General features: G+C 42.2%; 2 protein-coding genes across 2 annotated transcripts; one reads left to right on the top strand and one right to left on the bottom strand.

Moving 5' to 3' along the window:
* Positions 1-452: 452 nt before the first annotated feature.
* On the bottom strand, positions 453-1,388 carry LOC128334167 (taste receptor type 2 member 9-like). Its single transcript, XM_053270547.1, has one exon. The coding sequence runs from the start codon at positions 1,386-1,388 to the stop codon at positions 453-455; it is 936 nt and encodes a 311-aa protein (XP_053126522.1).
* A 1,758-nt stretch (positions 1,389-3,146) lies between these two features.
* On the top strand, positions 3,147-15,696 carry LOC128334108 (meprin A subunit alpha-like). Its single transcript, XM_053270424.1, has 12 exons — positions 3,147-3,270; positions 3,366-3,422; positions 4,245-4,285; positions 4,372-4,447; positions 7,943-8,060; positions 10,194-10,369; positions 11,270-11,491; positions 12,094-12,240; positions 13,094-13,309; positions 14,049-14,516; positions 15,064-15,231; positions 15,668-15,696. Exons 1-12 carry the CDS (start codon positions 3,147-3,149, stop codon positions 15,694-15,696), a joined length of 1,842 nt encoding a protein of 613 aa, XP_053126399.1.
* Positions 15,697-16,221: the final 525 nt, after the last annotated feature.

The following is a 16,221-nucleotide window of genomic DNA, read 5'->3' as shown; positions in this document are numbered from 1 at the left end:
ATGGTGCCCTTCATAGTTGTAGTTAAACATCCAGAAGACTAGGAATTTCAGGCAATGGAAAAATGTGTCCACCTCATTAAACATTTTGTCACTTTGAAATACATCATACTTGTGTAAATAACTTAACATTGCAGCTCTAGCGTATCTGCTGATGTCTTTGCTATACCCAGATCTTTCATAGCTTTATACATTAAAAGACTAGTACAAAATCATATAGCTCTTCAAACTGCTGTACCATGTCTAAATCAGTGCTCCAAACACAGTTCTTGCTCATAAGCTAAGCAAAGCATACAGAATTAGTGCATCGCTTGGTTCATTCCTCAAGGTTACAATGGCATATCTTCACAGCTTTCAGTGGAGCTACTCTAAATTTATCCTAGTGAAAGAAGACAGAGCTTGCATCTGAACAAAGCTTCCAGTGGATTTCAGTGTATAGCATTTATGGCAATCCTTTAACAATATCGCCCCTTGCACTTAGCAAAATACAAAAGCTTGTGCAACTCATTTTTTAATTTTGTGTTGCCCCAAACTGATATGAAAGAATCCACCGAAGGACACCAGTGTGTAAAAGAGACAGCAACAAAGGTAGCAAAGCTATTTCTATCAAAATTGCTTGAAAATATCATCAGCATAGCTAGGAAGGCAGCAACATGGTTGATGAGGAGGAATAGTATAATTTTCACTGCCTGGACGTGGGCAGCAGCGCTAGGGCTCCTGGAGCTGATTGATGCAGTTCGCATTTTCTGACTGTGCCTCCAGAGAGAAAAGATTAACAGAAAGGCAGAAGTAATGCATAAACTGAAAGCTGCAGAAGATCCAAGGCCCACCAAAATAAGCACGTGTAATTGAATCTTTGACTGATAAATAGAATTCTCGGTTTTATTTTTGAAGAAATTGGAGATCTCCCCGTTATCCACCGTTTCCATGTTTACACATATATAAGGCAGGGTATTTGCCAAAGACAAAATCACAGAACCTAGGAGCCACGTAGGTACCAGTCCTGAAATCCTTAGTTTGAAATAGATGAAGAAGGGGTTACTGAAGTCTGTGATCTTCAAACAATAGTAGCTGCACAAGCAAGCTGTGAGCCAGAGGTTCCAAAACAGAAAGAACCAAAAGACAGACATAGATGCTTTGAAGATATGCAGGTTTTGAGAAATCTGAGGATCAAATTTTGCCAGTAGATACCAGAATGTCTCAGAACACGCCAAACATATCCTGCTTATACTTTGTAAGGTCAAGATCCTATCAACGGGGCTCAGACGTTTCTTTTGGATCCAGTCCCTGCAATTGACAACCAGTATGAACGTATCTGTCCATAGTCTTCCCAAACTTGCAGTGATTACAACCAGCATGGAAGCTGTATCCCATACAGAAGAGCTGACCATTGTTGAATTATGCCCAGTGCTCCATCCCATGCCTCAGGTTGTTTAGAAGAGCGTTGTTTAGAAGAGGTTGTTTAGAAGGTTGTTTTGTCTCCTTCAGGACAAAATATGCTAAGGGGAATGCATCTTTCCCTTCCTAACAGGATACCAGTTCATGACAACTACATCAGAGGAGGAGGGAACTGGGCTTCAGGCATATTCTGTTTTATTGCAGTGTGGTGCATATGGAAAACACTGCTTTGTATATTTTCCAAAAAAGCCGAACCTGTTTTGTTACCAGTTATTTTGCTGTATTGTTTATGCAAATGCATTCTATATTTGGTTACGGAATACTGAAGTCATTTTCTGAACCTCCCGGCAAACAATGCTCCAATCTTTTTGAAAGAATCTGGAATTTCTTGCCATTATTACCTGACTGATGTGATATTTTTAGTAGGAAGATCTAAGTTATCTGAACAGGTACAATAAACGTTCCATGGCCACTATATTGAGGGCCGATCACAGGTTTTAGAGCACCCATGGCAATTTCCCCCACATGGGCATCCTTCTACCTGGGACTTTTACACACAGCAGACTTTACTGCAGGTTTACTGGGAGGCTTTACTGTGAACTCAAAGCTGTCCCAAAAAACTGACACAAATATTGGATTTTTAAAATATAAAATTGGATTTAAAATGGGCTATACTCTAACGCGCTGTGAGAAACTCGAATTGTGTGTGAACTGTTCCCCAATAACTCTAAGGGACTTTGGGGTAAATCTGGCCCATATGTGAACGCACCCCCTCCATTCCATAGGAGATGTGAGTTAAAGGGCTTTAAAAGCCCCATGTGAAAAACCTCCCTGGTGGGCTCCAAGAAAGTTGCCCTTTCGTCATTGCATAAAGGCTATATTCACAGGAGTCACCTTAGGGACCTTCTGCAGCTTCATTTTGAATTTTATATGTCTATGAGTGCGCGCGCGCACACACACACACACACACACAGAGTGCCAAACCTGTCCCAGGCCTTGAGAGCTTAGAGGCCCGAAGGTGCTGCTTGATTCCTGGACACTCTGGGCTAAACCTCCATTTGAGAACCTGAAGGCTCAGAAACTTAAAACGTATAACTGCACAAATAAATCTTGGAAGGGGGGAAATCTTGGATATCATGTGTTTCTTTGTGGAAAGTGGGACAATGAATGTACTGTGAGGGGTTCCTTTTAGTGGTGATAACTAAAAATGATTCTATAAAAGAATATACAAAATGTTAATCTACATTCTCTGTTAACAGTCCTGTAAGGCTGGTCAGTAATTATCCTGATACTGGATGTATGGGGAAGCAATGAGCCTGAAAGATGGTGACTGGCCTATCTCTCAGGTGAGGTGATCAGAGACATCCTGGTTCACCTTTCACCATTATGCTATGCAAGCTCCTGTGCTAGCATAGATGATATTGAGATGAGTTTAATATCCTAAAAAATGACAAAGCCGCACAAAACTAATACATTTTCCTGGCTCTGGTGCCTACATGAGTGTAGTCAATTAGGGGAGAAGGGGATGGCTTAAACATTAGCTTATAGCTGCATAGTTCTTAATTAGCAGTTGATATTGTTGCAAAGTCCACGGCTTGATATAAGCCCTTTGAGCAGTGACAGCCCTCAGTGTGCCACAGATAGTCTTTAGAATGGTTCCTTTGAGGATTCTGTGTCTGGCAGCAACAGTTACTCTTTCTTCTTCCTTTACGGTATGCTAATCTTTTGGTGCTTTCCCCCCCTTTCTGACGATGATTGGACTCTGCTTGTTTGGATTTCTAAAAGTGTCCTATTGCTATTACAGATCAGGAGGACTGAGAACAACGAAGGTATGCCCGTTAAAAAGCTATGAATCTGAATCTAAGAGAAAACTGGGTATCAATTTCTGCGGTGGGAAATGCATGGGTGAAATAATTATCTGGGTGGAAATACAACTGTCTTGATCTCAACATGCCTGTTTATTTATTTAGCAGTGTACTCCTTAGATGAAGCGAAACCTAGGCCTAGTATCCCAGAAATCAATGCAGGTAAGCAAAGTTATTACATTTTTCATTAAATAATGTGTTTAATTAATGTTGTATAGCCCAACATCCTTACAACTCAAGGCAGGTAATAACACTTGCTTATTGTAGGCTCCCTTGGACGATGAATGGGTCATGTTTCAGACAGCAGTCAGAATCACTGTAACCTGGACTGAACAGGGATTTGAATAGAGGTCTTCTGTGTCTGTAGTGCTAGGCACACTTGCTTGGGAGTAGAAGTCTTTTGTGTAGATGTAGTAATATGAAGGATGCTATATTCACAAGTCTCATTCTAGCATTGCACGGTAGAGTCAACTAGATGCTTTACTGCTTTGCTGTGCATAAGGACAGAAGTATATTAAACCTTTATAGATTAGAACGTTTGGATTCCTCCATTCATGATGAGTTGATTTGGGGCCACTGTTCAGATGAAGATTAAATTACTGATGTTCTTGCTGCCAGTGTGAGCTCCCCTGTCTCCTCCTGGGGCAAATGGCAAATGGCAGCTCCTGGGAGTGTGCATGTGTCTGGATGCTGTCAAGAATGTTGTAGTAGAGTAGAGGGCTGGACAAAGAGATCTCCGGGGTCCCTTCCAACCCTTAACAATTCTATGATTCTGACAGAGATCCCTTGATGGGTTCCCAACCTATGGCAGGGGTTCCCAACCTATGGCACTCCAAATGTTGCCAAAGTAAATTGTATGAATTGAATAAATGGTAGCTGGGGATGATGGGAGTTGTACTTCAGCGACATCTGGAGTACCACAGGCTGGGAACCCCTGATAGAATGCATTGCTTCATAAGCACTTACACTCATTATTCTTTTTAGCGGCTGGAAGGAAATTCTTTGAAGGTGACATTCTCTTGCCGGTATGTTTGGTCAATCTAATTATTTAAAAATATGTTAGAGAATGATGAACTTTTAAAAGCCCAGATATTCTTAATTTTCTTGACAGCTAGAGAAAAATGCACTGAGGAACAACTCTTACAGATGGAAACTACCAATTCCTTACATAATGGGTGACAGCTTGGGTAAAAAGATCTTTTTTATTCCTTTATAACTCTACTAACTATTAATACTAACTGAAGTATTATTACCTTGTACAGTTTTTATATGTAGTCTGGGTTACTGTGTGATAATACCTGTGTGATAATAACTAACTACTGACGCCATTTCTCTCCTCTTCTCCCACACTAAATCATCACACTTAATCATAACCTGATCCCTTAACATAGACCAACTCCAGCAACACAATTCATGATTTCTTTCTTTCTTTATAAAAATAAATCTATCCATCTAAAAATATTGCTTGGTTTTATAGCGCTGGTTAAAAAAGATGTCCAAAGTCTGACAGTTATTCAGTTATCAGGCATAGTAAATGACTGGCATTATCTCCTCTGAACAGCTTTCATAACATAATAGAGATTAGCTGTGCTGGCAAAGTTTATCGCATAGCGCAAAACTTGTGCAATAACAGCCCAAAGCCATCAAATTGCCTTACAAGATAGTTAATGTCAGTGCTCTCTCACTCATAGTGTCCTCCTATGTTACATTATCTCATGCTTCAATTAATACTTTAAGTACATCTACTCAGAGAGTTACAAACCGTATGTGTCTATAGATATATAGGAGGAGGAGGAAGAAAGGGCGAATGGCATGTATGGCATCCTGCTATTCAATAAAGCAGGACTGGACTGTAGATTGGAAAAAGTTGCAGACCAGAAGAAGATCCTCAGCAGCCAAGGATAGGACAGGGATCATAGGAGTTGTGGTGCCCAAGCATGTCCCAGCCAAAAGAGGAGGCATGGAAAGGGGATAGAGATCTCTATCCCATTATTTATAGATTCCATCTGAATCCCACTTTTCCTCCAAAGAGCTCAGATTAGCATATAGACAGGATAATCTGATTTTGCCCTCTCTACAACCCTGTGATATAGATTAGGCTGAGCGAGGGAGATAGAACTAAGGTCATCTTGTGAGTTTCATGGGTGAACCAAGATTTAAACCCAAGTGTCCCTGATCCAAATCGAAAGAATGCCACCCAAACAAGGCATTTCCATGAAGAGATGTCATCTCCTCCTAGTGTTTAGAAATGCACATCATGTGAAGTGGCAGCATCACGTTGTATCTTGCTGCATGCCAGTGACTCCATGCCATTAGCTAATCCTGGTAGGGTGGGGAGAGGCAGAATATATTGCCACTACTACATATAATGAACATTCTTCATTGTTACTGGGGGTGAGGAAGAGAAGGAGAGTATTTACTAGAGGGATGCCAATTTTGGTGGCATCTTTGTTGCAGCTATAACATCTGTTCCCTGCCATCTACTAGATTAGGGATGTGCAAAATGTTTCAACCTTGAAATGTTTCGATTTGAAACGGGTCGTTTTGAGTGTTTAAAGCTCAAAACAAAACACCCTTTAAATAAAGGCCCTGTTTCAAGCTAGGAACAAAACAACCGCATTTCTATCTAAAGGTTTCAACCTTTCGAGCGCCATTTTGGAGTCCTGTTCCCCTTTGCTGATTGGTTTTCTCGCACTGGCTTCCAGTTGGTTTGTAATCTCCTTGCTTCTTGGTTGGCTTCTTAGCATACAGATCAAGAGTTGTTATACAAATCAAGACTAACTTGTGCTTGACTCATTGCTCTGCCTTGTTCTGCAATCTACATTGCATGGTGTACTCAATCAAACTGTGGCTGAAGTTGCTCTAGTTGAGCTGATGGCTATGCTTGCTGCTGAGTAAGGGTGCTGCTGTGGCTGCTGGGAAGTAAGGAGTCATAGTTGTGTGAAAGAGAGCAACCTGTGCCAATGAGGCTACTGCAGCACAAACACTGTGGCTGGCAGTGGATTCTGGATCACTGATCCTTTTTTTGGACATTTTTGGACTGTTTCAAATGTGTGTTGTGTTGGGGGGGACAGATTACCTTTTGCTTGTTCTTATGCACTGTTTTTCAAGGCAGGACTGCAAAATGCATTGTAAATTGTGAAACTTGTCTGTGTGCACTCTGTAAGCTCAGCTTGTTCCGGCCATAGGGAACAATGGGGAAACTAAAAAACCCCTATGGTTCCCCATGGGTAGCACCTGGGGACACCACAGTGGGTTGTCTGATAGGACATGATGGGTGCTACCTTCCACCCAGTCCACAAACAAAATCGGCAAGGGGGCGATTTTTAACACATTTAAACCCTTTCTCCAAAATGGGTTTTTTTCAATTTTCCGCATTATTCTCTATGACTGAAACACTCAAAATGTTTTGCATTTTGTTTCATCAAAACAACCAGTAAGACCACTGTTTTGACAAAATATTCTAGCCACCTGCATTTTGTTTTGAGCTAGAAACAAAATGCAAAATCCCTTTCATGCACATCCCTATGCTGGAAGGCACAGCCACAATAGAAGTAGACCTGCTATTTCTTCACTTTATGTGGCAATCATAATTTGCTTCAGGAATGCTGGACAAGGGCTGTGCCATCCAGTATAGACTCGAACCAGACTGGGCATGTTCAGTTTTGTGCAGCCCCCGCAAACCCCCGATTCAGCTCAAGTTTGAGCCGGCTTGGGGTTCTGTGCTAATTTTTTAAAATGAACCCACTGCTTCCGGGGACACTGTTGCAGCCGCGGGGAGATCTTGGGACGTCCCCCCTCCCTCCGGATGGCCTCCCCTGATCACGTAAAGGCCCGATTTTGGCGGTTTTCGGCCCTATCCACCCCCAGCACAGTACATCCAGTGACTCTTGCTGGTGTCTATCTTACATTTCTTTTAGATTGTGAGCCCTTTGGGGACAGGGATCCATCTTATTCATTATTTCTCTGTGTAAACCACCCTGAGCCATTTTTGGAAGGGCGCTATAGAAATCAATCAAACAAACAAACAAATAATATTTAGGGCCTCTGTGAAGTTGTGGTGACCATTTTGGAGGCACTGTGCATGCCGCAAGTGTCCATTGTGCATGCATGGCATGGAACCTCCAGAGAGCCCCTTCGCAGCCACAGCAATGCCCCTGGAGGTGGTGAGTTCATTTTAAAAGATTTTTAACAGGCAGAACCCCCGAACTGTCCAGGGCTGGCTCAGTTCGAGTCTGGCTTGATGATGAGCCCTCAAACCGGGCCTGCTTGATGTTGAGCCAGTTCAAATTTGAACTGGTTCACACATCCCTATGCAGTACCTACTGGATTCTCAACAACTATCAAGCTGAGTGAAAATTCCTGTGGTCACAGGACCTGCATAGAAATAATATTCCAATTGGCAGCATTTTCAATAGTAATTACTCCAGATATATATTTGAAATCATTTCCCAGTATGTATTTCCTGTATACTGGCTGAATTACTTATCAAAACCACTCAAAATGCATTACACTGAAGTATGCTTTACATATTTATCATCCAGCACTGCAGACACTTGTCTGCTTCTTTCTGAATAACAATATCAAAGAACTTATGTATCTGTTGGGTGGATGAAAGAATAACATAAAATTATTTCTTTGTGTCCTCTCTTTCTCTTTTAAATATTTCCTCTCTCTTTCAGACCTGAATACTAAGGGTGTTATCCTGCAGGCATTTGAGATGTTTCGACTGAAATCTTGTGTTGACTTCAAACCCTATGAAGGGGAAAAGTCCTATCTCCAATTTGAAAAACTGGATGGGTAAATTGACCTTATGAGCCAATGCCAAGATATATGACATGACCAAGTGATCTTATTTGATATGTAAATGTTAATGTACACATGTACAGATTGTATGCGCATGAGCATGTATTAAATTTCCTTCCTAATCATTTATTGAATCCATAGTGACATCGGAAGCTGCTGTATACAGGGTCAGACCACTGGTCAATCTACATCATGATTGTCTATGCTGCTTGACAGAGGTTCTCTAGGGTTTCAGAGAGGGGACTTTTGGAGATGCTAGACTGAACTTGGGACTTAATGAATATCAAGCATGTGCTCTACCACTGAGCTATGGACCCTTCCCTATCCGATCATGAAGCCAATTTTGTACAGTTGTTAGGTGCTGACGTGATACACAATAAAGTCATCCAGACTAGCATTATACCCAGGGAAGGAAGGGCTGGTGGTGCTGGGAAGGCAGGATCATTCCTACCTTCCTCCACACAACCGCCAGTTCCTCTGAAGATGAGTGACTCTGAAGACGCGGCCATAAGATCCATGCTGCAGCGAGGCCAACTGGAGGCTGGGGGAATGAAGCCTGGCCCCCCAGATATCCCACAATGCTCCGCATGAGCAGCGTGGTACATTATGGAAATCCTTGAGGTCAGGATGCTCCTTCCCCCAGACACTATGGTATTATTATCTCTTGTTTACACAGTCAGACAGGTGTTATTGACTGGTTTGTTTTATCCAGACATCGAGTCCTTCCCAAGGACCTAGGATGGCTGGATTTTATTGTCAATGTTGTTGCTCTTGTTATAGATATCGTCGCAGAATATAGGCTGTTCCCAGTAAAGCTGCTTTTTGTAATTGGCTGATGGTGATTTCTGTGGCCCCTATGGTGTTGAGGTGCTCTTCAAGGTCTTTTGGAACTGCACCCAGGGCGCCAATTACCAATGGGATTATTTTGGTCTTTTTCTGCCACAGCCTTTCAATTTCAATTTGTAGATTTTTGTATTTGGTGATTTTTTCTATTTCTTTTTCTTCTATTCTGCTATCCCCTGGTATTGCTATGTCGATTATTTTCACTTGTTTTTCTTTCTTCTTGACTACAGTTATATCTGGTGTATTGTGTGGCAGATGTTTTTATTATTATTTCTTGTTTACACAGTCAGACAGGTGTTATTGACTGGTTTGTTTTATCCAGACATTGATTCCCTCCCAAGGACCTGGGATGGCTGAAATTTATTGTCAGTTGTTATAGATATCGTCGCAGAATATAGGCTGTTGCCATTAAAGATGCTTTTTGTAATTGGCTGATGGTGATTTCTGTGGCCCCTATGGTGTTGAGGTGCTCTTCAAGGTCTTTATTATTATTATTATTATTATTATTATTATTATTATTATTAATAATTCGATTTCTATATTGCCCTTCCAAAAATGGCTCAGGGCAGTTTACACAGAGAAATAATAAATAAATAAGACGGATCCCTGTCCCCAAAGGGCTCACAATCTAAAAAGAAACATAAGATAGACACCAGCAACAGTCACTGGAAGTATTGTGCTGGGGGTGGAGAGGGCCAGTTAATCTCCCCCTGCTAAATAAAAGAGAATCACCATGTTAAAGGAGCCACTTTGCCAAGTTTTAATGATTGCTGGCAGCCCAAAAGGAGCCGCTGATAGTCGGTGCACTCACATGACCAGGCAGTGAGGTCGGAGGGCATACACACGCCTTCCTACCTCACTTTTAACCCAGGTAAAAAACCTGGGCTATGTGCTAGAGGAGTGCTAGAATTGGTCCCGATCCCAGTGGTTCTCACTACCAGGTCTACCCAGGTTGGGCTGTATAGCCTGAGTAGACCTGGTCATGAGAGCTAGGAGTGATTGACTGATTTCCTTGAGATAATTTATCATTAACGGGTGAAATGCATTTCCTCTCTGCTGTCAATTCACACAGTTTCACTATTACTTGCAAAACCTGGAGTTACTCTCTTGGTTTATTAATATCTCACAAAGTAATTAATTAAGTGTGCAGGTTTTATTTATCCAGGAACAGTCCTGTTGTGTATACAGTATATGATGCTTCCTCCCATTCCATACTGATGCAAGGGGTGTGCTTGGCTCCATGTTAAATAAGCAGTACTGTTATCAGGTTTCATTGTCCAACAGATGCTGGTCATACGTGGGTGATTTTCAGACTGGCCAATTTCTTTCCATTGGATTCGGTTGTGAATATAAAGATACTGTGGAGCATGAAATTCTGCATGCACTGGGGTTTTATCATGAACAATCACGGAGTGACCGAGACGATTATGTTAAGATTTGGTGGAATGAAATTACTGAAGGTAATGGTGAGAAGATGGGGAAGTCTTTGGGAGACTCCAGGTCCACATTCTTTTGGACCCATTGTGGAAATCTGTCCATTTCACCGGAATGCTCAAATGGGATCGGAAAGTATTCACCATCTGGCTTCCTTCATAGTTTCTCTCCAAGGGCTCCGCTTTTGCCTGGCACAGCCTGAACACAGCACAGCAGCACCAGGACAGGAGAGAGAATGGCGGTGGCATACATAGGACAGCTCCATGTGCCTTTGTGCTCAAATTCTGCAAGGGCCCACCGAGGATGAGCAGATGTGCATGCACACAAATAGATCCAAAGCACCTGGTCCTGCTGCCGCCAACTTTTCCCCTGCCTGAGCGAGAGAAGCCAATTCATCTGTGAAGGAAAGGAGGGGTGGGCTTCTATAGGAGATAGCAGAAATAGCCTTGAGGGATTTTTGTTGCAGATGTGTGAGAGACAGGCAGGCAGGGACACTTCCTATAGAGGGGAGGGACTAGCCTGACAGGCGAGGAGGTGAAGCAGGTTGACTGAAGCTTTCTCCCACCAGAATGCAGCAGTGCCATGCAACTGGTGCAGCTCTGGCCACTGGCCAGAACAAAGAGAAATCTGTCTGGCAGCTGCATTCAGTGGCTTCTGGGGGTATGGAGCAACTCTGTGTCAGCCGTGCCTAAAAGTACTTTCCAAGGCCAACAAGTAAGCTCACAAATCTCTGGATTCTACCAAGAAAACCACATGGCTCTGCAGTCACCAGGAGTCAACACACTGACTCGATGGCACAACCTTTCCTTTCCTTTTGGTGCCTGGAGCTGTGGTCTCAAGATAACAAGATTTCATTGGGACAGGATAATCCGTATATGGTTGCCTACAATGGGATCTATAATAATTTGATTTCCTATGATTTTTAGGTCAGGAGTATAACTTCAACAAATATGATGATAGCTTCACTTCTGACCTAAACACCCCTTATGATTATGAATCCATCATGCATTATAGACCTTATTCATTCAACAAGAACAGTAGCATTCCGACAATTACAACTAAAATTCCAGAATTCAATGATGTAATTGGGGGAAGCCAGGATTTGAGCAGGATAGACCTACAAAGACTGAATCGAATGTACAACTGTGGTAAGTTGGATTTTCCTTTGGTCATTGAAATCCTGATATGTTTTTTGTAACATTTATGAAATCGTCAAGAAATCGTCAAGTCAGATTGAAATGTATCTAGCTAATCAGCATCATACAAGAGGGTCTGGAGCTGAACTGTCACTCCGAACACTTTTCCAAAATGAAGGGATTAGTGACAGGCAATATTAGGACAAATAATTGGGGTCCAAGGAAGGTTTCTCAAGGAATGGTTACACAAATGGATCCTACATGGTGGTTGGGATCAGCCTCTTTAAAAAAATAATATTTAGAGCATTGGCTATCTCCTAGACCAATCCACCAGTCAGCCTTGAGAGCATGACTTGTAAGCTTGCTGATAATATTTTGGGTCGGCTCCATGGTTGTCATGGTGGCTGTAAAGTCCAGAACTGCCTCCCAAAGGTAACCTCAACATGGATCCTAGGATCACCCAAAATAAACCTAGGAGTCCTAAATCCTGAATCCAGGACTACCTCCTCTGTCACTTCAGGCAGGGAAACGGTCAGGCAGCAGGATGCTTTGTATGGTTGGTTGGCAGATAAAATGTCTATTTTTCATATGGAATACGTCTGCATATCCTACAGCTTCTAGCCTTACCCTCCTTGACCAGTGCTCCTTTGAGTCCATTAATATCTGTGGCATGGTGCAGAATAGAAATGATGATGCTGACTGGGAGCATACGTTGACTACGCCGGTTGATAAGGACCACACCTTGTTGGGCCGCTGTGCAGGTAGATTTAAAATAGTAACTGATAAGGAAAATACAAGCAGAAATAAAGGGCACAGTCCAAGCAAATGTAAGCACCTCTCAGTCCCACTGATTTCAATGGGAGGGATCAAAGCATATGCTTAAACCTCTTTCCCACTGGGGAAAAAAAGGGTTTCAAAATTCTGGATTGTACTCAAAACTGCTCAAAATGTCTCAGCGTGTAACTATTATTAAACACCTTGGCTGAACTTGAGCCATCAGTCAGGACTGTGTAAGTGAAAAGAATCAGAAGTTGCTTCCCGTTATTTTTCTGTAACCACACAATCTGATGTAGAATCATTTGGCATAGCTGTCGACATGAAAGTGTTGGTTTCATTACATTGGTTCATTACTTACCTGTAATATTGTAGTTCCAGGGTCAGCAACTAGTGTCCTCTCAGGTCAAATCTGCCTAAAGATGATTCCTATCTTCCCTACTGACAATGGACGTTGATGGCCTCTCTTATGCTGATCTGCCTCATAGCTTAGTGATAACTGCTACAAGTGTGGAGGAATGAACTTGAGAATTCACGTGACCACTAAGAATTCACCTAGTCACTTGCTTCTCTACAGATCTCTGTAAATTATATAAGCTTATCTGCATAGTTGCTGAGGTACCATATATTCTCATTGCAGTTTATGGCTTATAGTCCCATCTGACTATGAGGCAACAGTAATGAAATAAAGGCCGACAGAGAGAATGAGGGAAGAGCAGTTCCACACCCCTCCCCCATTTTAGTGGTGCTTGTGTGGCACCATAGACTCCTATATGATAGTTGAAAATTAGCAAGAGTCTTCTGATGTTAAGCAACCTCCTTCCTGTATCTGCTTTGTAGAGAGGGGATATTATATGCACCTGGATACCACAGTAGGGCATTCGGGTGAATCAGCCGTTTTGGAGTCCCGCATCTTCTACCCAAAGAGGAAAGAAAAGTGTCTACAGTTTTTTTACAAATTCGATGGCAGTCTACAAGATGCGCTCATCATCTGGATTAAAAGCGATGATGGAACTGGAAATGTTAGGAAGACACTGAAACTGCAGACGATCTATGGTGAGCCTTAAAGTAATCTGTAAATGACATTTATGTAGGAGACAAATAGCATCTATAATCATTAAGGATGTGCATGAATTGATCAAGGTCGAATCGGGGGTGATTCAATTATTCTACCCCATAATGAATCACCCTGAAAAAAAGGGGTCAGATTCAGGGTAGAATAAAATCACTCCTGATGCAACCCGAATTGATTCAGGCACCGTTTCCAGGCCTGTTTTGCTTGAATACAATGCAGTATCTTCACAAGTCACCTGCTATACCATTTGTCTTAAAAACAAGCTAAAAGGAAGAAACAATAGGGTGTCTAAAATTGTATTTTATTAGTATTTTGTATTCCCCCCATTTTTTGTCTGTTATGATTTAATGTGTGTTTTTATCTCTTGTTTAAATGTTGTGTGGTAAGCCACCCAGAGTGTTTTCTCCTCCTCCTCCTCTCCTCCTCCTCCTCATCATCATCTTTATTTTGAGGCTGTTTGGAGTATCGAATACTAATGGTTATGGACTATCACATACTAGTAAAGGAATTAATGTTTTTGCCTATGTGAAGGTATACATAAGGCCTGCTCAACTTCGGCCCCCCAGCTGTTTTTGGACTACAACTCCCATAATCCCCAGCCACAGTAGCCAATAGCCAGGGATTATGGAAGTTGTAGGCCAACATCTGCAGGAGGGCCGAAGTTGAGCAGGCCTGGTAAATGCTATTGGTATAAATGAAGTTTTCTGTCTCCTTTTACAGCGGATGGAGAACGACACTGGACATTAGCATCCATTTCCTTTAACAGCCAGTCCAAATTCCGCTACGTTTTTCATGGCATCCGAGGAGACCCAACCAACTCTACTGGTGGAATTGACATTGACGATATCAGTCTGACTGAGACACAGTGCCCCACTAGTGTCTGGCAAATAAGGAACTTCACTTCGCTTTTAAATACGACCTCCAAAGGAGACTATATTTCAAGCCCCTTATTCTATAACTCAGAGGGCTATTGCTTTGTGGTCAGGCTCTATCCCCATGGCTCACCCAGCTCAGTTAGCGGCTACTTCAGAATTGGGTTTTCTCTTTGTAGCAGCGAGAATGATGGAATTCTAGAGTGGCCAGCTGGGAATAGGCAAGTGACATTCACCATAGTGGATCAAGATCCTGACATCACTCAAAGGATGTCATCCAGCCGAGGTTTTACCACAGACCCTAATCAAATGCATAGTAAGTTTAAGAGCCATGTCATAGTTCACTTTTTGTTCTGTTTTTCAGGGGGCAGGGTTACAGAATGTGGGATCTAAACGAGGAGATGCTGTGGAATTCTGGAGTCCAGGGCTAGATTTGCAGCACTGCTTGTTTCAGAACTGCACTGGACTAAGATGTCGTTGTTGATGAAAGTATCTGAGAATCAGAAGTTGACCTCCCTCCACTTCCATTCTAGTGTAGATAATCCATAAGGGCAACCAAGGCAGTTTAGACCCCCAAGCCAAGTGAGAGAGCAGGGATCTCACCCAGGTCTAGATTCAAGCCTTAAGTGTGGAGGAGCACCTGATGAGTATTAGCTCTGGTATAGGGAGCACAATAAGTATCCCCTTCTGCCACAAGGCTATCCCTCATTTTAGGGGTAGATAATTACATGTGGGCTGGATATTGGGCTATGCAAAGTCTAGGACATTAGTTGAATCTACATTCCTCAGATATATGCTGGAATTTAATCCAAAGGCACATGACTAATGGATCCATCGATTCTAATTTCTTGTTTGTATGACAGATGGTACACTTCTTTGGGATAAACCATCTATTACCGGAACTTTTGATTCTTCCTATAACCGCTACATAGGCCCCAATTGGGGCTGGAATTACATCATACCAAAGAGTGGATTGCTTCGGAGGAGTTTCATTAAAAATGACAATATGATCATCTTTACAAATTTTGAAGGTAAGTAGTCATGCTCTTTCTAGAATTTTCTAGAAGTTTCTTAGTTCATCCAAATTGGTTTGAGAATTCAGTAGAGCAGGGTCAGCATTACCACTGATTCTTTTCCCTGTGTTTTAAACCAACTCGTGCTGAGGCATGCATTCCCTAGTGCACGAAAAGAAACATTTTGCCAGTTCAGTGTAGCCTGGATGAACCTGATGATGCAATTGTGAATGCACATCCATATGCACATCTGCTGGCTGCTGCACACATGGAAGGCTGCTTCCACCTGTGAGCCCCTCCTCCTGGACTGGGGTGAAGATCTCGCGATGAGTCACAAAGCTGATTCTAAGTTTTAGTTCTCCAAGCATGATGATGAATGTATCATGTTCATGTGACGTGTGAAGACAAGTATGGTGACTTATTACTTTTCCTTTCCTTTTCCTTGTATCTGCAGTCATTGGAGAACCAGATAGTGTGTTATGAGCTATCCGATGTACATTAATGCATCTGTGGAATTCTTTACAAGCAAGTTTGCATCTCTGTGGCTCTTTCCAGTGTTAAGAACAATTTTCTGACTAATTCTTTGGTGGATTCAAGTTTTACTGGCCATCTTCATTGAATTGTTTCCTCATGAGATAAAAAAGAAATCAGGATACTAGATCTAGGTCTCACGTTTCTGAGTTTTAAGGATGCATTTCAAGCCACGCTAAGCCACACCTTGTAGCTCGGACTGTTGGTAGCTGGCACCACAAAATTCAAACTTTGTAAACAAGATAACACATTACACCCAGTGCAATGAAGACATGAGGCATATTTGGAAGTAAAGGACCACAATTTCATGAATTCAACAAGACAGTGAACAGCAACAAGCAATTGGCGCCATACCCCCTACCATGTGGGAACTAGAGACTCACAACTCATGTTGCAGCTTACCTAAAATGCATTGAGTGACACACCTTGACTCTGATCAGCACTGTTGCCCTAAAGCAGGGCTGCTCAACTTTGGCC

The sequence above is a fragment of the Hemicordylus capensis genome, chromosome 1 (assembly GCF_027244095.1).
Source record: "Hemicordylus capensis ecotype Gifberg chromosome 1, rHemCap1.1.pri, whole genome shotgun sequence".
Taxonomy (NCBI): domain Eukaryota; kingdom Metazoa; phylum Chordata; class Lepidosauria; order Squamata; family Cordylidae; genus Hemicordylus; species Hemicordylus capensis.
This window is presented reverse-complemented; position numbering and strand designations above follow the sequence as displayed.